This window comes from Drosophila takahashii, chromosome 3L (genome assembly GCF_030179915.1).
Source record: "Drosophila takahashii strain IR98-3 E-12201 chromosome 3L, DtakHiC1v2, whole genome shotgun sequence".
Classification (NCBI taxonomy): Eukaryota; Metazoa; Arthropoda; class Insecta; order Diptera; family Drosophilidae; genus Drosophila; species Drosophila takahashii.
The window spans coordinates 22,632,762-22,655,449 of NC_091680.1; the positions used below are offsets into that span (position 1 = coordinate 22,632,762).

General features: G+C 40.9%; 3 protein-coding genes and 1 long non-coding RNA gene across 5 annotated transcripts in view; 1 reads left to right on the forward strand and 3 right to left on the reverse strand.

The window, feature by feature from the left end:
* Positions 1-5,483, reverse strand: part of LOC108057971 (uncharacterized) — a 29,264-nt gene extending 23,781 nt beyond the window's left edge. The window contains exons 1-2 of the mRNA XM_017142450.3: positions 5,295-5,483; positions 2,752-3,110 (exon numbers count right to left, since the gene is read on the reverse strand). The gene's annotated coding sequence lies outside the window, so the exon portion shown is untranslated. The remainder of the gene's footprint in view (positions 1-2,751; positions 3,111-5,294) is intronic.
* LOC138913206 (uncharacterized) overlaps positions 1-22,688 on the forward strand; it is an 84,358-nt gene that overhangs the window by 4,319 nt on the left and 57,351 nt on the right. For both annotated transcript variants that reach the window (XR_011418864.1, XR_011418865.1), the window contains exon 2: positions 1,168-1,267. This is a non-coding gene — a long non-coding RNA (uncharacterized lncRNA). The remainder of the gene's footprint in view (positions 1-1,167; positions 1,268-22,688) is intronic.
* fz2 (frizzled 2) lies at positions 10,460-13,630 on the reverse strand. The gene has a single exon (XM_044393948.2). It carries the CDS (start codon positions 13,628-13,630, stop codon positions 13,310-13,312), a length of 321 nt encoding a protein of 106 aa, XP_044249883.1. The 3' UTR covers positions 10,460-13,309.
* Positions 13,658-22,688, reverse strand: part of LOC108057958 (frizzled-2) — a 99,279-nt gene continuing 90,248 nt past the window's right edge. The window contains exon 7 of the mRNA XM_017142429.3: positions 13,658-15,919. Within this exon, the coding sequence (XP_016997918.2) occupies positions 13,658-15,748 (2,091 nt within the window). The 5' untranslated portion in view covers positions 15,749-15,919. The remainder of the gene's footprint in view (positions 15,920-22,688) is intronic.

The window sequence follows — 22,688 nt, forward strand, 5'->3', positions numbered from 1 at the left end:
TATGTCATATCACTTTGTTTATATTTCAACATTGTTTTTCTTCAGTGCACCCAGATTATGTGGCTTCTGTATCACGTAGCCATATCCTGCCAAGCATAAGGACCAGAAAAGCAGGGACCAGGAATGCTCCTGTCAGCATTCCTCGGCGTCGTTCCAGCCAGACTGACAAATACACAAAGAGACATGCCACACTCGGGGCCTCCTTTTCCCCTCGAGTCCCCTTCCACTTTTCCCATTTTTCCGAGTCCTTCGTCCTTCGCCGTGCATGCCACACTTTTTTCCTCGCTGCGGATGGTTACACGAAATGAATATGGATTTCCTTTTAATTACAACTCCATGGCCCACACAAAGCCTTCCACATTCTTTTCCGCGGCGCTTGCTATTTATTCCTGTAGCTATTTTCGGCCAAAAGTCTGAGCCGGCTCAGTTGCATAGATTCGACGTGGGTTGGTATCAGATTTGCCCGTGTCTACTGCCAATCAGAGCGACAACAATGGAATCCCATCTTCTCGTGATGTTTACGTCTGCCTTATGGATTTAAATGCCACAATGGTAACGGATTTATGGGTGGCAGACTTTGAATGTGTATTCAAATGAAATCTGTTGAATGCCAATATTTATGTGTTGTCTGTTATCAAGGTACTTTTTATGGAGGAATCGGACGTAAAGGTTTGGGGCTTGCAAATTTATGTAAATCCTTTTTTATGGTAAGCGGTTATTGTGTTGAATCCACTTTTTTTATTTTACACATTGTTAACAATTATTTTATCAATAGAGAACGAACTCTACAGAATTGTATTTTATTAATTTGACTTTGGTATTTAAATTTTACTATTGTTAACAATTATTTTATCAATAGAGAACGAACTCTACAGAATTGTATTTTATTAATTTGACTTTGGTATTTAAATTTTACTATTGGCATAAATAATTTCTTTAGAAGTTTGAGTTACCAAAAAAAATTGAAATTTCATTTTGAACATTTTTGAAGTAAAATGGTAGCATTAAAATAATATAACAATAATATATTTCATATCTCATTTCGTTTTGAATGTTCCTACTCTTGTAAATTTCATTCGTAAACTTTATTTAAAGGCGTATTTACAGCTCAAATTAATTGTGACAGAATTGAATGCCATATAATTTATATGAAATCCCCTTTTTCAGTTTCAGCCCCAAATTTGTTTAAACTAAAAAATCCTATTTCGAGCATTTCTCAAAAATGGTAAAAAATCGCCACACTCTGATATCCTGCAAATACGAATTGGTAAGTGAAATGGAAACTTTTATTACTATATTTTTTGTTAAATATTTTTATTATTATTATTTATTATTAATTAATTAATAGAAGTTACTTCTGTCCCATTTGTTAATTTTTTGTTTCTCCTTTTGGTTTCGGTTTTCGTTTGTTCTGTCCTGTCTTTTAAGCTGACTGCTGACAGCACTTTAAGAAACATATATTTTACTGCGATTCATAGATAATTGCATAAAATAGACTCCAAAAATTAAATAGCTAATGCTCAACGTTAAGCGCCTATTCAAATCACTTCAAAGCGCCTAAGCGGGAAATTCCCAGTTATTCACCTGTCCCCTCCATTAAGCTCATCAAAGAACATTCTTGGCTAATCCTCCATTTAGTTAATGCTTGTTTGCCGGTGATACAGATTATTATTTCATTATCCGGGGGCGCACAGTTCGGTTATATTAAGAGCGTTTTATGCTGAGCAGATTGTGTACGGTCGAAATGGAATCTTTAGCGAGCATATAATTTCATGTAGGATATGGTGCCTGAAAGGTATATATGCGATATTCGCACACACATGATACCTGTACGTGTGGGCATGTAAAAAACAAAAGCAATGGCCGTTGGCTTCGACATGTTCATCTTTTGCTCCGATGAGCTGCCTCCGCCTCTCCGGGCTGTTTAAATATGTATTGCTTTGCATATTTTATAAACTCCACGTGCTTTTTCAGACAACACTTACTCACTAGCGCTGCCGCCCACCAACCACCGCCCGAGGACGCAAACTCGCAATTCGCGTTTGCTAACTTGATAATATTGATTGGTTAAGAGGAGCCGAGGATGAACAAGAGAGGTGCCTGGTAATTCGCCAGAAAACGAAACAAATCTCGACAACACATATTTCGAGTATTTTTTGAAAATTAAAATTTTGTTTATAAAGAACGAATTTTTTTTATACATATCGATCATTTAAATTGACTTCCTTATAAAATAAAAGTATTAAATGGCTCTTTTTGTACATTCTGAAGATATTATTCCCAATCTTGATTGGATTTTCAAAATATTTTTGTGGTCTTAAAAAACGTAAAAATAAAAATAAGAAACGTACTCAAAAGCTAGTAGAGCTTAAAATTATTTTTGACAGCATCGATAATTTCGACATTTTATCGTGTTTTCAAGAATATTTTATTAGAACAGTCGACAGGTTGGTAGCTGTTTCGAAGACTTCGCTTTTGGTACTAAAGAAACGAAAGTTCTTTCTCTTCCTAAGAACTCGCGGCTCTTCTATGGAAATTATTTTTTTTGTCAGTTCCTGTCTAGACATATTAGTTTTCTTAAATTTAATTTGAAACTTTAGTAATACAATTTAATAGTTTAGTGAATACTCAAATTCTAACAAAAACTGACCAAATTCTCATCTCTGCTGTGCAGTACTCGGATTCTGGATCGCATGGTGAGTCACTGGGTCTGTTCCAGGTCACTGTGGCTAATGTGGGTCATCAACTTACCATTTCGCAGGCTCCGCCGTAGCCAGCTTCAGTTCCGTGGTCCTTGCCATGGCGATAATCCTTTGTTCGCTGCTCTGGGACGTTTTAAAACCAGCGCGTTTTTGGCCGCTCCTGCGCTGCGTTTTTTGGATTTTCACCTGCTTTGTGTTTTGGCGTGGGATTGTGTACTTGACAAATTGTTATTGCTGTTGTTTGCTTGTTAGTTGCCGGTTGCTTGTTTATTTTTACACTTTTTGCAGCACACTTCGGGGATGCTGACAAATGGCCCTTCGGTTGATCATTTCACATATGCATTAGGCGCTCCAATTTTGTATATGACCGCGACACTTTGCCGAGAATTATGTGATTTCTTCCGTGCACTGGATAAATATTTAATACTTCAATTTCCGAGCTTAGCAAATGACAGTGGGAGAAAGTAAAAGGGAGGGAGTGGATACTGTTTTCCCCGCTTGGCCATTTAAGGCGACTTCCACCGCAGATCCATTCGCATTATCAGCTTTGGCCTAACCCTATAACGCCCCTCCGACCACGCCCCTTGGCTGCAAAGTGTCTCAAGTGCGCCATTAGGCGTTTGTTAATGGCCTTTTACCGTTTTGCCGCTCATCTCTAAGCGCCATGCAACAAGACACTCAGAAAATGGGGATTACTTACATAAATCTAGTTTTTTCCTAAAAAAAATATACCCAATTTCCACTGTATCTAAGCCAAATAAGAAGAATTTTCTTCCGAAATATATAGAACTTTTTCTTCTAAAAACTCAAAAAAATTGTATATTTATAATTAAAAAAGTTGTTTAGTTGTTTATTCAGTTTATCTTACATGATACCCACAAAACATAAACAAAAATACCGAAATTTTTCAGCTTCAAATAAATTTATTATTTTTGGGTTATCTACGATAAATTTAAGAAAAAATCAAAAAAAAAAGTTAACTTTTTTGATTTGAAATCTATTTTTTTCCGTGTGCAGCAACAAACGCGCTGTAAACTCATTTAATATGCCTAATGACGTCATGTGTGCGCTGTTTTTAAGTAGCCTCCCCCTTTTCGAATGTGTGTGTTGGCCCCACCCTGCATGCGACAATTCTCAGTTGCCTCTTCTCTGTTATTGTCACTGCCGATGTTGCTGCTTTTTGCCGTGCTTTTTTTTTGTTTTAGGGGCACTCCTCTTTTGTTGATTTTCAGCCTTCATTGTTGCGTTGGTCATTTGAAATGCAGATGGCCTTGGACGGCTTAGCCCCTGGCTCCACTTTGAATGCTCCGCTCCGCCCAAAATAGTCTCGCTAAACTCTTAACAAAACTGCGAATAGTTGTGTGAATGGCAGCACAGCCTTGGGGGAAATCTCACTAACTTTGCCATAGAATTTCCTAGTCAAAGGAGCACAGAGCACAGAGTCAAACGGTCTTCATGGTTGCTTTTTAACTTTTTGGATTATGACCTCGAATCAATGCTGATTTGGCAGTTTTCTTCCTTGCTCGCATGTTAATAAAACAATGGGAGGCGGAAGTCTTTAGGTGCACGAGTATAGTTAAGTGAAAATATAATATTAAATATTGGCTTCCCTATTTTCACTATTCCAGTTAAACGTTTACTTAAAATCCAAACTTTTTTGGGTCGCCCTTTGTTTTGGGCCCTAAAATATATGGATTAAATTCTTCGTTCCGCATGCCTGATATTTTTTTAGTTTAACAATTTAACAATTAACGAAAATAAAATGTTGGCCGGAGGTCTTTCAAGACATATATATTTAAATCTTAAATCAAATTTAATATTTGATATTCTTATCGAATTAAGAATGCATTATAACAACAATTTCATGAATAATTATTTTTGACTACATTTCCAGCTCAGTTATGCTTGCGGCAATACATATATATTTTAAGTCTTAAATCAAATTAAATACTTTATATCCTCTTCAAATTAAGAATGCAATGTACAATTTCAGGAATAAATTTTTTTCACTGCATTTCCAGCTCAATTATGTTGCGGCAAGAAGTTCAGTGAATAATGCTTTCGAATCATAAGATTCTTGAGCTCTCTGTTTAATTTTCTCCTAGTTTTGACCGTAATAAAACGCTGCCAAAGAATCTGCTTCAGCATTCCCTTTAATTTAACCATTTTACTACCCTAGCGTCCTTCTTGGCCAGAAGTGGCTAAGTTCTGACCCCAGCAAATGGCTGACTCCGCATGGCTGATGAGTTAATGTCCTGTGCTAATTAAATGCCACATTCGCTCCTCTGGGAAGTGCATACTGCTGGAGCTATTCACTGACCTAAGACCTTAAACACTTTATATTCTGCTGGTCATGTAGCCGTCTTGGCCTGCCATTTAAAGTCAGTTGGCTGACACAATCTAATGTTGGCTTTGCATGTTCCCCAGCCAACTTGCTGGTGGTAACAAGTCTCGCTGGCAGCCAACTTAGCCTCCTGAGTTAGCCTGCTTCCCCGAAAAGAAGTTCACTCCCTTTTCGCCCGTTTAACAGCACTCTTTTGTGGGTTTTGTTTAATTTTGATCGTTGTGTTATTCAAATATGTAGACACTCACACACACACGAGAACTGAAAGGCAAAGAAATTTCCACTCCTCGAATTTGGGGACCAACTCCCCGTCAAACCAGTTTCTGTTTTTTTTTTGCTTTTTGGTTAAAGGAAAACCGAATCGAATTCCGAAACTAAATCGAAGTCACAACTGTCGGGAGCGAACAATTCTGGGGGAGACGTCCGTTCAGGAACAGCTTGAGCAACAAACTGTTGGCCAAAAGGATTTTTTGGTTTTTGGAGTCGGCCAAAGCTCGGGGAGCTCGTGTTTGGGGCACGCTGTTGCTATTGGCAGTGAAAGCTTTCAGTGGGTCCTCCCACCGCCCTCCCACCCCCTCGCACTTTTCCACCACTTTCCATGTGCGGCAGGACACGTGCGGAGCTTTTTAGCACGTGAGCCGTGTGTGTTTTACGCTTGGACAATGGCTGTGTGGCATTTTCGAAAAACCTTTCTCAACAAGTGGAAAGCTTTCAATTTGCTATTAATTAGCGCCCGTCTACTAATTGAATTTTCATGGCCACGACAGCCGACTGGCACTAATTTCCCTTTTTTGGCGACTTTCGAAAAGTTTCAACTGCGCTCACTTTCAACCTGTTGACCAGCTTACGGATGGCATTCCTCCTTCCGCCTTCCGAGTGGGTGGCACAACTTTCGTCCTTACCCAGCATTTTGCCCAGCTGCAGGGACCTTGCCTTGCTCTTGAAAACGGCAGCCAGCAAGCAGGAGTCGGCTGAAATATTTATGCACGTAAGGTCATCACAGCTATTCGGCTGCACTCCGCTCAGCTGGCACTAAAAATAAGTCGGTAAGTAGATATAAGTATAATTCGTGTAAGCACTCTCTCGCTCGCACATATTTCGCCAGTTTTCGTCTGGCAAGGCAGGCGAAATTTTGAAATTCGTGCCCTAATACTTTGGCAAGGACACGGCGCTAAGGCCTTTGTGGAGTGTCCGACAACAATGAAAAGTCTATAATTGAAAAATAATTGTAATAATTGCATTGTGGTCGTATTTTGTCAGTTTTTCACGGTAAAAGTGATGATGAATGGCTTCTTATGGAAGAACTCTACCCACCATATATTGAGATAGGAAGCAAGCGTGGTCCTTTTTATGCATATGTTTTTTTTTAATAAAATACTCGGCAGCCTTTACAACTCTTAAAGGATAACTATGAAAACAATTCGGTCAAAAATTCAAAAATAACGAAACAAAATTTGTTTACACTTTTAGAGGACTTGTTACATTCTTTAAATTACATTACTTTCATTAACTTTAAATTAAAACGGAGAACTAGATTGCTAAAACTCGCTGTTCAAAAAGTTAATGCTCTCAGTAGCTTTTGAATTTGATCGAAAATAGGGTATTTTTAAAAGGGAGGTTTATACATAAAATATATGTAAGTAGACTGTGGTAAAACACATGTCATTAGATTCTACATAAAGCTTGTAAAAAGCATACCTTTACGATGTATAGTAAATGTAGATTGTTTTCGTCCACTTTTTATTTTACTTTACTCTACTTTTCAAGTTAACTATCAGATACCTGTTACTTAGCTAAACGGAGTGCGAGGGCGATGGAGATATATATCTTTGACCGAGCATAACTTTTTAAAGAATAGTCCGAATTGAAAAATTTCTTTTCCATTTTGATAGCTATTGATAAACACTATAAAACCGATTTTTATACCCGTTACTCGTAGAGTAAAAGGGTGTATTGTATTCGAGTAAAAGTATGCAACAGGGATAAGGAAGTGTTTCCGACCCTATAAAGTATATATATTCTTGATCAGGGTCACTAACCGAGTCGATATAGCCATGTCTGTCTGTCTGTCCGTCTGTCTGTCTGTCCGTATGTCTGTCCGTCTGTATGAACGCTGAGATCTCGGAATCTACAAAAGCTAGAAGGTTGATATTTCCCACACATATTCTTGGACTTCCTAAGCAGCGCAAGTTTATTTCAGCCGCGCGCCACACACCCTCTAACACCCACAATAGCCTGACACCTGGCCGTGGCGCTCAGATGAAACAAACTTGCGCTGCCTAGGAAGCCAAAGAATACACTCATAAAAATAATTTTCTACATTTTAGAAAATTGCCCTAAAAAAATTTTCGCCCTTGAACTGAGAAAAATTTTCTATTTTCACGACAATTTTGCCATAAATTCAAGGCAGGTGACCATAAAAAAATATTTTTAGGGTTAATTTTTCTATTTTTTTAATAATTAGGGCGATTTTTTCGATTTGCTTCGATTTGACCTTTTCTAAATCCAACGGCGAATTGCCCTAATTTTTTTTCTAGAATTTGTCTAAATACAAGGGCGATTCGCCTTAAAAATCACTCCAAAAGTGTGAAATTCGGTAGCCCAGCGGTCTAATCACTTGCGCTTTCAACTTTGCTATATGAGGACTAAGGTCGTGGGGTTGTGGGTTCGAACCCTGTGTGATTCAACTTGATTTTTATTTATTTTTTTTTTTTTTGTAAACGTTATAATACTAAGGACATTTTTTCGTCCGAATTTTAAATTAAAGTAGTCTTTAAACCTTAAAAACGTATGGGAGTTCTGAGTTAAAAGCATCTTTGTGTTTGCTGGCAAGAAAACGGGACTAATTGTCACAGTCGTCAGGAAAAAAATATACGGTTTAGTTGCCTTTAGTCAAAATATAACGTAGACCTCAAGAAAATAAGATGTCTGCAGAGTTTGTTCGTTGTCTTGCGCGATGGGTCTGTGGTGCAGCGGTAGGACGTTAGACTCTAAACCGAGAGGTCGTGGGTTCGATTCTCGCAACGACCAAAAAAAGTAAGTTGTTTTTTCTCCTCATATTTATTTCCCTAATTCGTTTACAAACATGATTTTTCAGTTCTAACGGCTGTGTTGTAAAGATCGGGCCCCCCTCTTAACGCAGCTCCCATATAAGCTACACACCAATACAATAATATGAAACGGTGTCCTCCGCCGGTGTTGTTTAATTAAAGCAGCAGTCCCAGAATATAGACGATTAAAAAAAAAACATGCTTCCCAAATTCAGTTAAGCATGCTCAAACACGATTTTTTTTAATTTTTATAATTTTTTAGGGCATTTGCCTATAAAAACAGAAAATTCGCCCTTAATTTTAGAAAAATACACCTTAAAATTAGGGCAAATCACCCTAAAAACAGGAAAATATTTCTTATTTTAAGAAAAATCACCCTAAATTAAACCAAATTTCCATCGGGATTTTTTAGAAAAATTTTCTAAATACACGGGCGAATCGCCAGCGGATACGATTTATGGGCGATTTTCTAAATCCACGGGCGAAAAGTCAGTTTTTTAGGGCGATTTAGGGTAAAAAATTCTATGAGTGTAAACTCAATAAACTCAATATAAAAATTATAATATAAATATAAAATATAAAAAATTAAGGAATTGAATTGCCTCAACTGCATTGGGTCCCGAATCGAAAAATGGCGAACGAAGACAGTTGGAATAAATTGCAAGTCAGTAGCTGCCATATTGCGAATGAGGATCCATTTCATTTAAACGCGCTCTTGCTATAATTTACATAACGTAGTGAAACACTAATTTTATTAATTTATTTTAACATGTGTGTGTCCTAAAGCTATCCGGGGACCCATAAAAAGAGCCCCAGGAATATTTTTTTAATGTAGATGACAACTAATTTCTTGTAGAGCCTCCGACCTAATTTAACCAGGAAATTCATAGATGGGTAGCATCTGGAGCGACATACCTCATACCTCAGATGCAACTATGATTTCCATATCTTGTTTGTAGATACTTTAAAGTGCAGTTCATGCTCACAGATCCTTTCGGGAGAAACCCTACTACAAACCCTACTTGTATTAGGCCGTGAAGCGCGGTTAAGTAACTGATATTTAAATATTTAAACTTCTTACTCAACATTGCAATGTTATGACCAATGACCAATGCATTGGTCAAAAAACATAACAGTTTTTAACATATTAATGTATAAGAGAATTCACTTTGTCCTCATTTTACATTTTTACTATACATGTAAAATACACGTTGACGACGAAATTATAGTTTATAGTTTCGCCACAGAGGGGCGCCACTCTGTGGCCTTATATCAATTCATCACGGTAAGTTATATCTAGTTTCCACTGAAACCCCATTACCCACTCTGTAGATAGCACCGTGCAGCATTTTTAGTGCTTTTTAAATTTACCTCGATGGATGCTAAATTTTTGGATTTGTTACGAATTTCCAAGTTAAACTGCGTTTTCCAAAAAGTTCCCCGACGCAAGGATTCTTAGCAAAAGGACCTCAAAGTTCAAAAAATGCAGAAATTGGCCAATTTTCCGGAGCTCTCAGAGGCAGTTTAACTTTGGAATTCGTAAATGTAGCATCCATCGAGGTAAATTTTTGATGCTGCACAGTGTAGTTAGTGTAAGCAACATAAACTATTTCGGCGTACAACATTTTTTTAAATTCAATTTTTAAAAACTATTTAGTATAAAATTTAAAAATTATTTAAAAAATTGAAAGTTTTTAAACTGTTAAAAAGTTGCATCCCATTTATATATTTTCTTTATTTCGAGCCTTGATTTCGAATTTTTATTTAAATATTGTGTTACGTTTGACGAGGAATGACCCTTACGTATACTAGAAGTAACAATCTATTGTCGCTGATTTTAATTATTGCTATGTTTTTTTATTTAATAGTATAAATATCCGCATAACAACTGTGTAAAATATTAACTCAATTAAGATCTACATTCTACATCTAAACTCTTAGGGGTTCAGACCATTTTGTGGTGTGCTTTCTTAGTGGGAGTGCTTTCTTAGTGGGAGCTTAGCTTTCCTTTTGTTAAATTTAAAGTAGTATTTAAATCTTCATTTAAATTTAACTGGTGGACGAAAGAACGGCCCTAAGGGTCGGCGGACTCCATTTTATCCGCATGTTAAATTTTAAGTAGGAATAAAACATTTAATGTCTTTACTATAAGTGCCGTTTTGTCGCCCGCTTTTAAAATTTACAGAATGATTTAAACTCAGAGTTCCCATAAATTTTAAAGGTTAAAGCCCTACGTTAAAAAGAAAAAAATCAAATTCAGCTCAGAGGTGGGCCTGTGCCGAATCCATTGACCTGTCCTTGATTGACCATTAGGACAATCAATTGAATCCTGTGCCCATTCCCATAAAAATAAAGTAGTCATCTTACGTTGTTAAATTTTATTTTAAATGGTTTTCTCTTTCAATTACAAATGTATTTAATATTATTGTTGTTGCTGCTGCTTCTTCGTATATTTGTTGTTAACGCATTTGATTTTTGACTTGAGTTGCTGTTGTATATCTTTATGTGTGCATAAAAATCGTTTCACAATCAACAACACTATTTCGTTTTTGTTTTGATTTATATTTTTAAAATGCATTTTGTTTGTAAATAAAATAATGTCTGCATGAATTTTTGTTAAAGTATTTTCTTGCCAGTTTCCTTGCCGCTTCGCTTTATATAAATATGTAGTGTATATATAATTTGCTTTTGGTTTTTAATTTATTTTATTATTAAATTACATTTCACAAAATACAATTCACAACTAACCTTGACGTCAAGTTTCTGGTTTCCATGTATCTTCAACTAATCCATCAATCACCGCCCAGCTTTCTATCCTCTTTTGTCCGGACCTATCAATCTATAATCCACTCCATTATGAAATATTTTCTTTTTAAAATTAAAAAATCGTATACATTCGCAAATTGCAATCAATTTCGGTTCATAAATTTAGTAAATTAATTTTCAATCACAAAAAATTAACGGAAAATGTTTCGAGTCGAGAATTATATTTGCACATTTTATTTTTACATTTTACCACTTCAATTCATTTGGATTTCCCATTTACGTATATTCGTTACACTCTTTAGCCTTTATTATTTTGTATTTATAGATAAAAGCGTTTGCTATGTACGCCTTGAACTAAAGTTGGAGAAATGCAAAAGTCCTTTTGGGGATCCAACTTTCTCTTAGAGAACTAAACTAAACGCTACTAGCTAGCAATATTTTTTAAGCTTATTAACAACATCAAATAGTACGCGTAAATGGATGTATTGGATTTTGTTTTTCTTGCGTTCAATATGTATAATATGTTTATTAAACATTGTACGTCGTGTAGAGAAATTTGCTAATTAATGATTACACTTTTTTGGTTTTGTTTTCTGCTTCTGTTTGCTTAACTTGGAGAGCTTCGTTTTAATGATACGTATAAGTGTTCGAGGGATTCTTCAGTAAGTACGAAAAAACAATAAAAAATAATTAAGAAAAAGAATAAACAAAGCAACGTAAAGGATAAATACTTACTTGTCATGCATAAGGAAATCATGTTTAAACGATAAAAGAAGTAACTCAAAAATAAAATATTTTGTATATTGTTTTTATTACAGCTTTTGCATTTTTTCGGTTCGTTTATAGAAATAGTTATAGTTGCTAAAAAACATTACACACATAGTTGTTGCTATATCATATAATTTATAATATAAAGTTAATCCCTTCTTTCTTGTTTTGTTTCGTATGTGAAATGGTTTGAAATGCTAACAGTTAAATTGTTGCTTTTACCATGTAATATAAATATTAAATTTAAATACAATAGTTTTTAATGGTTGATAGATATTTCGTTTTGCTTTTGTTTGCCGTTTCTTTTGTTTTTTTCTTACAAATAAGGTTACATTTAATTTAATACTCTTATATAAAAGTTTTAGCTTTATACAATTTTTATTTTTGCTTCTTTTATAAATGCAAAAAAATGCCCTGCATCGGCTGCAAAAGTTGGCAATTTCCATTTACTCATTTATTTGTATGGTGATGGGGGCAGAAGGGTTTTGGTAGTACTTTTCTTTTTGGGTTTTGTGTGTAAAAATTAAATTCAATTTTTGAGCTTAAATGCAGAGTTGCTTTTGATGCTGAAATGCAAGTTACTATATTTATATTTTAGTTTCAGGGAATCTCTTATATCTGAACAAAAAAGACCTTTACAAACTAGGCGCGATTTGAAAATATGTACAAAACTTAGTGTTGGATAATGCCTTAGGTTATGTTAAATAATTTACAAATGGTATCTGGCAGCACTGACTGCCTGTTCTTTGATAATGCGACAACCCTAAAATCGCAACTAACTTTCTACGAAGTGTTTTTTTAATTTATTTTTTATGCGTTCGTTATGTTTAATGTTTACGGTTAGGTTAAGGTTAATAGTGTAGTTAGTTTGATTAAAAGTTAGTTGTAATTTCGAAATATGGCTCGTGGCTCTGACTTGGCAGTGTGGGCAGATTCCGCTCGCTACTTTACCCCCGAGTGCTCTACGTGGCGGTTACTTAATTGGTTTTGCGTTTCTCAGTCTATTTCGTTGAGGAAAGTGTTTGTGAAAGGGAGTAACAACAGAAAAGGTGGTATTATGAATATATAGTTAGGAAAGTAGTTAATGGCAGGTGGAACAAACGCGCTTCAACTGGATTCGATCGTTTTTTGTTTTCGCTACGCCTTAGCTCTTTGCTCATCTGCTTTTGAAGACAAAGGTTTCTTTTGGACTAGAATCTTGTGCGCAGATTGGTTAATTACGGCCTTGTTTCGATTTCCAACTCGTAAACAATTTGGCGGAACTAACAATATAGAAATTTTACTTTGGATTTAATACAGATTCTTTTCTCAGTCGAAATTCGATAAAAAATATTTCTGAAAAAACAATCGGTAATCAAAGAGGTTTCAAAACAATTATTTGGAAATTTCATGAATTTCGATTCCGCAAAATCCAATGGAATTGAAAACAGAAACAGGGCCTCTTTTTGCGCTTTCCACTCAACAAACAAACTACGGCTACTCGAATTTATATGGCATTTCTTTAAAACCTTTGCTAAGGGGGCCAGGCAGGGAGAGCGAGCAGGATGGCGGGTGCGAGCGAGAGCCTAAGAGTGCGAGTGAGACAGAGGCCGGGCGTGCGAGTCGACCAAGGTGAGCAGCTACAGCTGGCTAAAACTGCTGGTCGAGACCCAGTGCGCGGTGTCCGGGCGTACCATTAACTATATGGGACCGTAGTCGCTGAGCGCCTGGCCCGGATGCTGGGCACCCGGGCCGCCGGGCAGGGTGACCACCACGGACACGGCCCGCGAGTCGATCACGGAGCCCGGAGCGGTGTTCTGGCCGCCCATCGTTCCGTTGTTGCCGTTGCCGTAGACATTGCCAGGATTTCCACCTCCTCCGCCGGAGGCGCCGTGCATCAGGGTGCCGGGGAGAGGGCCCATGCCGACCGTGCTGCTGCTCATCGCGGTGCCGTGGCCCAGGGTGCCGCCGCCCAAGGTGCTACCGCCACCCCCGCCGCCGCCACCGCCGCCGCCGCCCATGGTCGATGCTCCCCCCGACTCTCCATGTCATACGTGGCTGGCCGCCGGCTGCTTGAGAACGTGGTGGTGCAGGTGGTGGTGGCTGGTGGAGGCCACCGAGGCTCCGCCCGCCTGCGTGTAGGGCGTGGCCAGCAGGGAGCCCGCCGCCGAGCCCACGGGCATGCCCATCCCGGAACCGGCATAAGGATGTGGGATCGGAGGTCGCTGCTTGATCAGCGCCTGGTTGGCGCCTGTGCGATCGGGCGCTCCAAAGAGTCGCCGCCAGAAGCGTCGCCAGCTCTCCAGCGTCTTGCCGGACCAAATCCAAACGCCCGAGGTGATGCCCACGGCCAGGGCCATGAAGTACTTGAGCATGAGCACCGAGTAGAGCGGCTTCTTGCCGGGACCCTTCACCTGGGCACACGGACAGGCCAGAGCCTTGATCCAGTCCTCGAAGTAGGCCGCCTCGTACAGATAGCAGCCAATCACGATGGTGGCCGGCACCGTGTAGAGCACCGAGAAGATGCCGATGCGGATCATCAGCTTCTCCAGCTTGTCCGCCTTGACCCCGGCACCCACGCCGCCCTGCTGCTTGATCACCGAACGGATGCGGAAGAGGGACACGAAGCCGGCCATCAGGAAGGTGGTTCCAATAACCAGGTAGACGAAGAGCGGGGCCAGCACGAAGGTCTTGAGGTGATCGGGGTTGAGGTTGCCCACGTAGCAGATGCCCAGAATGGGATCCCCATCCACCGCCGAGAGCAGGAGCACGGCCACCGACTGGACGGTGGGTATGAGCCAGGCGGCCAGGTGGAAGTACTGCGAGTGCTTGGTGATCGCCTCGTTGCCCCACTTCAGGCCGGCGGCCAGGAACCAGGTGAAGCTGAGGATCACCCACCAGATGGACGAGGCCATGCCGAAGAAGTAGGTGAGCAGGAAGACCAGGGTGCAGGAATGGGGGCCCGTGGAGCTCTCGCGGAGCAGCAGGCCATCGCAGGCGATCTCCTCGTTCTGGAGGAAGTTGCGGGACAAATAGCCCACGGCCACCATGAAGTAGCAGGCCGAGAGAAAGACAATGGGCCGCTCGGGGTACTTAAACCTTTCGGTGTCGATGATGAATGTCGTTAGGGTCATGAGCGTGCTGCAGAAGCACAGACCCGACCACAGAGCGATCCAGAGGCCGGCGAAGTCCTTTTCGTCGTTGCTGAAGAAGGGACCCTTGCAGGGAATGCCGCAGTTTGGCACGCCGGCGATCCTTTGGACAGTGAGGTTCATGTACCAGTGGTGCGGATGGTGCATCATGGGCATCTGCGACTGCTGCTGCTGCTGCAGCAGCTGCTCCTTCCCCAGGAAGATGAGTGGGGAGCGGCACGAGCAGCTGCACTCTTTTCCGCTTGCCTTTTCTCCTTGGGGATTTTGGCAGTTTTTTGAATTGCGTCCGCGGCAAGGCTTCGTTGAGGTCGAGCCACCGCCGGCTGAGCTGCCGCCGGAGCCACTGCCTCCCTGCTTCCGCTTGCCGCCGCCGCCGCCGGAACTGGAGCCACCGGAGCCACCACCTCCTGATCCTCCCGAGCTGCCGCCACCGGCCTCCGTGTAGGATGGTTGCTCCATGCACAGGTTGTCGGGATCGCCGTGGACGGGCAGGTGCTCGCAGGCCATCCTCTCCGGCCACTCGAAGCTGTACTGCTGCATGATGGGCGCACAGCCCGAGCGGGCTCGCTCGCATACACTGCGACAAACGGGCAGCGGCTTGTGGTAGTCCTCCAGGCAGATGGGCGTGTACATGCTGCACAGGAAGAACTTCAGGTCCGGCGAGCACTTGATCTCCACCAGGGGCCAGAACTGGTGCACCTCCAGGCCCGCCTCGTCCTGCGTCTCGTGGTTCATTTCGTTGGGGAAGGAGGTCATGTTGTAGCCGATGCCCCGGCACATGGGTATGGTGATCTCCTCGCACCTCAGATTGGGGTCCTTGGGAATGGCCGGCACTCCGTAGCCGGGCGCAGGACTCGCGTCCAGGCCGTGTCCTCCCATTCCCATGCCCATGCCGTGGTCCGCACTGTGCTGCGGTCCGTCCGCTCGGCAGGATGCGGAGAGCAGGACGAGTCCCAGGATCAGGACCTTCAGTCGATTGTGTCTCATCTTGTGCGTCTTAGCTTAGTTCGATTGTGTGACTTGGAACCACTCGGGGTCTTTGCTGGCTGACCTTCTCTGCGGTCGCACCTCACTGCGCGTGGAGGCGCCTCGAGAGCCGGAAAAGCGAGTCGCAGCTCAGCGTCAAATCGTCAACGCTCGGCAAACGGCGTGGTCTAACTGGAAGTAAATAAAATAATTTATAATTAGTTTTAGTTTTAAAATAAAAAAAAAAAATTATATCAAATAAAAGATCTCAAATACACTGATTTATAATACTTCTTCATGGCTATAAATGATCACTATGGACGGCAGTCCATGTAGTGACGAAGCGCACCAGGAGAGTGTGCGAAGGCGACTACTATATATACACGAAGAAATGAAAATCTACTGTGATGGTCCGATCATAATGAATAATACACCTATCGAAAGGTATTGCGAAAACTAACAGGATTGCATACCAAGACTTTAAGAAAATTAATTGGCTTGGGAGAGAGAGCGGTGAAAGTGAAAAAGTGAAAATTTCGAAATTTGGAGCTGTTGGGGCCGGTGGGGATAAATGCCCCCTGTCAATGTTTTAGTTGTATTCCTTTTGAAAATACCCGTCGAATGAGGGGTCATTTGTCAAAATCCGACTCTCCGTTCAAAAGTTATAGCCAAAATAAGATTTTCTTCTTCTTCCCAAAATGAAAATTTAATTCTGTTTGTCAGTTTGTCCACTTGTCCACTTGTCCAAAATATGTTTTTTAAGTTCTGAAAATTTGATATGACGTTCATCACATCGATATAAAAAACTTTTGTTCTACCACTTTTGGAAAAACTAGCTAGTTTAGCGGGAAAACAGCTATAAATAGCTAAAATTCGGAAAGCCGTAACTTCTATACTACTAAAGCTACAGACTTGTGCTGCATCTCGTTTGAAAGGTATTTTTAAATGCTATAAACGCCTCTTTTATGTAATTTGTGTAAAAGTAATAGTTAAAAAAATATGAACAAAAGACAATTTTTTAAAACTTTTTTTTTAGCTTTTTTTTATTTTTCTCAAAAACGGCTCTAACGATTTTCTTTAAAACTTTAAACTGTATAGCCCTTGAGATTACTTAAATTTTGGTATATAACACATTACTGTAAAAAGTCACGTTTCAAAGTTATTTTCATACGAAAATAGCCACTTTTGCCAGCTCGAACAATTAACGCTCCCTGAGTATTGAATTTTGTGTGAAGGTATACGAACTGTATTTTAGGGTCATGGAATCAGTAAATTTGCACTTAAGAGTTCCATATAGGAATCTTTTGTTCTACGACTTTTGGAAAAAGCCGCTACTTTAGCGGGAAAAAAGCTAAAAATAGCTAAATTTCGTTAGTTTGTAAGTTCTACACTACTAAAGGTACAGACATGTGCTATACCTCGTTTAAAAGGTATTTTGAAATAGTTCAACGCCTTTTTAACTTAATTTGTTAAAATACAATAGTTTAAAAATTATGATTGACCAATTTAAATTTAAATGTATATATTAGCTCCTATGAGAGCAAATGTAAACAAACAAAAACTTCTGATATCAAATAAAAACACCTCTTAACGAGGTAAAAAACTAGTGACGACCGCACCTTCAACATACAAAAGTTCTGATATCAACATTTGTGACGAAAAATTATTACACTCGTCATTAAATAGACTTTCTAATCTTTTCTCATTCGTCACGCTGCAATAGAAAATGCCTGTAAAGGGGAAAAGGCTGGAATATTTTGCTAGGGCGGGCTGAATGAGAAAAGATTAGAAAGTCTATTTAATGACGAGTGTAATAATTTTTCGTCACAAATGTTGATATCAGAACTTTTGTATGTTGAAGGTGCGGTCGTCACTAGTTTTTTACCTCGTTAAGAGGTGTTTTTATTTGATTTTTGTACTCCTGACGTCATTTCCCTTAAATTTATGATCATTAAATGTATTGTTTTATGACCCTTGTGATAAGGAATTCAGATCCTGATAATTTTTGTCTTCAACCATCACACATCATACCGATATTCGAAGTTATTTTTAGCTTTTAACGAGGCGACTGCCGAAATTCAACTGATTTTCCACACTACATTTTCCAACAGACGTCACATGGAAAGAAAGAGACGGCTAATGTCGTTATAACAGATCGCTGATGAGGCGGCGACAAGTTGAAACTGCTCTTTCCTGTTTCTGATTCTGATTCGCTCCCTGGAGAACTTTCGCGCTTCATTTGTTTCAATTGAGCGCCGCGACACTTGGACGACATGTCCATGTCACATGTCAAGCACTCGAGCACTTCACCCACCAAACAGCCCGATTTCCCGAACCCTCGCTCCGTCGAGTGTCAACCCTTCCGCCAATATTTGCTGACGCTTCAGGGCTCGCTGTCCCTGCTGATGACTCTGATTCTGATTCCGAATCGGGAACTGCTGCTGACCAAGAGCCGCATCAATCAAAATCAGTGAGTTTTATTAAATTTGACGGCGTCTGCTGGCTGTGCAGATAGAGAAAATACTGTGTAAAAACAATAGAACTAGAACTTGGTTACTTGTATATCTTTAAAGCAACCATATATCACTTCAAATATTTCTAAGCCACTATAAAACCTTCAGAGGCTTCATTATATACTTTAGACACCATCTTTTCCCGCAGTGTGTGCTTGATGAAAGTGTTTGCTTTGGTTTCCCATCTGAAGAAGGGTGTGAAACGCTGATGGATTGGATGTGATGGGGCAGGAATTAATTCAAGACAATTGCTCACTTGAAGCCGTTCCAAAATGGAGGCTGCAAAGCCACCCATCAAGTCAAGTTTCCAGTCATCGCCAGCGGGGATAATAAATATTATATTTGGGTGACACCTTTTTTTGGGAGTGGGAATAACTGTGGAATGGCAGCTGGCGATATCGATGGCAGCGGTTTGTGGTCAACTCCATCGCCAGCTGCTCCAAAAGGCAAAGATACTTGGAGTCTGAGACACCAAAAATTGACAGCTGGAGAGTCCGAAGTGAAGGGCAATTTACTCGCCAGCAGCTTCTGTGCGCCCAAAGTCACGAAATTTATCTACGAGATATACAGTTTTTAGCAAGTGTCAAGTGACATACATATTTGTGGCTTTTGCGGCCAGATTCTGTTTTCAGTTTCCAGTTTCAGTTTGGGATCTCAGCTGCGTGTGGTCCAGATCCAGGGAAAAGCAGCAGCTTTAAAGCTTTGCAGCCAGCTTAGCTCTGGGCTCTTGGAAAAACTGTCAACAACAGCTGCAAATAAAACATGGACACCCCCTCCACTTTACAATCCCCAACTCCCTTTGTTGAACGCTGAAAGTCCTTTCATTGTTTCTCCAAATGAATGACATTTTAATTAATAACATTTGTGTGCGTTAGTCGGCGTCCATCACAATTTCGCCCCCAACGCCCCCTTGCCGCCGATACAACCCCGAAAATAAGTTGCAGAGTGCGGCTCTCACTGAAACATTTTTCGTGTTAAAATGTTTGCCGAGCACTTCAAAATAATTAAGTAAATACGCCACGGAAAATGTTTCTAGGACAGCGTGGGCGGGACAGAAAGCCCAAGTGTTGTGATTACAACTCGAGGGTAGCGCCAAAAATAAACGTCGAAATCCAATATCGAAATGTGGGCACCGGGCAATCGGATCGTGAGAAACAATGCCAGGCGTGAGTCGGCTATCGATTACAGTGCATACAATCTATATACTCTGGGTGCTCGGATGGAGGCGTCTATCGGTTGCGGTGATGCTTACGCAACGTTCTCCTACTCGAATGACAAATTCAGCAAATGGAAATCGCAAGAGGCAAGATGAGTTGTCATAAATCAAGGTTGAAGAGTGGTTATAGTGGGTTAGGGGTTAAACCAAATTTGGAATAATGTATTTGCTACAAAGTATTATCGATAAAGGTTCCATTAAATCAGAGTTGTATATTTGAATTATCGATTTCATGACTTTATGCACCTTTAAGTTTAATACTCTTTTCATATGGCAAAACAGCCTGCCACTTTTCCGTTTTCCCAGCCTAACCCACCAAATTAAGATTGGCCCCTTCCGCTGACACTAAGCTCTTTTCGCAACCGAGAGTGAAAATTAGCCGTAAGCCGAAACAATGCGACAATCACCGAACGGAAAGAGGGAAAAGTCTAATTGGTTTGTCCGAGGCAGGAAAATCATATTGAAATGCAGCGAACGTGACTAAAATGGCAGACTCGAGCAGAGCGAAATGGAAATGGAAAAGCAGAGAGGAGAAAAGAAAATGCGTACATGTGTTTGGCTGTTTGGATATGGATATGGAAAGGCCACGTTCACAACGGCTTCCACATTTGGCCAGCGGTGAGTGTTGTGGTTGTGGCCCAAAAGCCAAAGCCAATACAACCCGCTCTGGTTATTAAAGCCTCAAGTGGCCGAGTATGGAGTACAAGTGTTCAAGGGATCTTGGTCTCCTTTTCTAGCTCGACCCTGGGTTCTGATTGCCGGCCAGCAACCACCACTAATAGGTGGATGTGTTCATGGGAAATGGCCTGGAAATAATGGCAAACGTGCTTCTCTCGAGTGGAGCGATGGAGAAAAAGAAATAAGCAGAATGCGTAAATATTATTTTTAATAGAGAAAAATGTCTCAAGTGGCGGTGACGAATGGATCGCTTCTCAGCTCTCGGATTCTCCCAGTTTCTCCGTTTCTCAGAGTGGTAGCTAAATGTTTGTATTCGGCCGATCGACTGGGCCATGTTTGCTTAATGATTTGTCGTTTCTCCCGCAGCCGCGTTTACTGCAGACTCATATTGTTTATTTAATTGTTAACAAGCGTGCGGCTCAGACGCTACAAGCTCGTTACGAGTAACAAATTATTACTCGCCCCGAATGCAGGGCTTTTTGCCAATCATTCCGCTGGAAGAATTTATACAAAATCACGCTGCCAACCAGTCTCAACGATGTTTGCCCAAGCTCTCGACTGGCTTAGAGATCTGGCTTCGACTTTCCTGGCCATGTTTGCCAAAGACTCGAGAATGCAGAGATGCTGGGGAAAAAGAGAGATCCCCGATCGGATCGGTGAATGGCTGCGCTTCAATGCACTAAAGAGGTCGTCGGGCGGAAGCTGTTACCAAAGTTGGTAGCTCGCCGGCAACATGGCCAGCAGAAAAGCAGAAAAAATCAACTACAACGACGACAGGCCGACTGTTTTAATTAAACAAACAAGCCAAAGACACAGCGGGAAGACGACACCGACGAGCAAATAAGTAGCAAGTGTGGCTGGCTCCTCGGAGTACAGTCGTCACCCATGGCAAACAAACCGCACAAGGTGTGGGTTTCCGAGAAGGTGGGAATGGGAATCTCAAGGCGAGCCAAGTCTCGAAGGAATGATCTCATTTGCAATATTCCGAGAATCTAAGAAGCTGTGTTGTATTCCATTTAGTGGCTGATTAAAGATTAATGCGTGTTGTTTAATGTTTATTATTTAAGGAGATGCTAAGGAAATAATTTAACCTGATGGAGTGGCTGTAAAAGAATCACGGACTTCCCCCTCCAAGTTATAAACTCTTAACTGCCAATATCGCTTACAAGTACAGTTTACACCGAGGCACAAAGGCGGAGGAAGTAAATCCGGCATTCAACTCAAGATAATGATGATGAGCAATTAACCAAACAATGACCGAACCCGAACCCAAACCCAAACCAGCATCGTTTGGGAGCCAAAGAGAATGCTAATCGATAACTTATCGCCCCGATGGAGGCCAATCAATCAATCAAAGGCAAAAAAGCCCCGCCAAAGAAGAGGTCTTCATACAAAACGGCTCCAAATCGCTGCTTGTGGAGCTTGGAAAAATGCGAGAAAAAAAATGAATAAGAAGCGGAACGTGGAAAAGCCAAAAAGGAAAAACTTGCCAACCACAAAGCACTTAAACTTTCTATGGGGGGTATTTCCTCTTTTTCGGGGAAGTCCCTTTCCCCGCAGCAGGTGCACTGTGCACAAAGAAGCGTTGAAGCAGCAGCAACAAACTCGAAGGGCTTGCAGGTGCAACAGTCAACCCCCCTGAAACACCGCCACCCATGCTGTGGCCTTGGCCAAAGCAAACCGCGAAAATCAATTGAAAAACTCGCCGTGAAAAGCGGGAGGAAAATGGGAGGAAAACAGGAGCAGGAGGAGATGGAGCTGGAGCAACTGTTTGCCTTGTTGGCGGCGGCATCAAAAAGCGCGTAGCGGCGCAAAATGAAAACAGTTTGTCGACACGGTGGGGTCAGAGCGAGTGAGAGAGACAGGTAACCGAGGGGAGAAAGGGACGGCAAATGAAAAAGTTTTTATTTCCAACCGGGGGGGTTTTCCACCCAACCCCTCTACACTCAAAGTCAATGCAGACAAGTTCCATGACCTTACAAACGCAGCGAGTTCAAATGGGGAAAGCGGCAAAAAGGGCTGCGGAAAATGGGAAAAAGGGGGGTCTAGGGTCTCCTGTGAGCTTTTCCCCGAGGAGCTTTGTCAACGTAATAAACACAAAACTGGCTCAAGATTTTTGCGCGTCCGCCCATTAAAATCATTGACATTTAAACGTGCTTTTTTTTTGTTTTTATTTTTTTTTCATTTGGCTTGCCTGTTTTTGCTGTCACACTTTTGCAACATTTTTTTAAAAGCGGTTTTGGAGCACTCTTTCCAACGGTTTTCTGCCCTTTGATGTTCGTCGGCTTTTGTTGCTTTGTGAAAGTTCTAGCAGAATGCAAATTGTTTGTGCATGTGGCCCATCATTAAATGCTTTTTGCATAGTTTTTTAGACCGTGCTTAACCACTGTGAGTCCTCTGACTTTACAATTAAGTTTTAATTAAGTGGACGCCATCCTGACTCTGCTGAATCTGCATCTATCTCATTTTCCCCTGCATTCCCTTCCCCTCGAGAGGCTTCTTTTGGCTCTTTGATGGATTATGGCAAATGTATAAATAACGGATCCTCGGAGAT

What these genes read in the sequence shown, in the direction of transcription:
- fz2 (XM_044393948.2), bottom strand. Translation starts at nt 13,630, where the DNA reads ATGGGCGGCGGCGGCGGTGGCGGCGGCGGGGGTGGCGGTAGCACCTTG.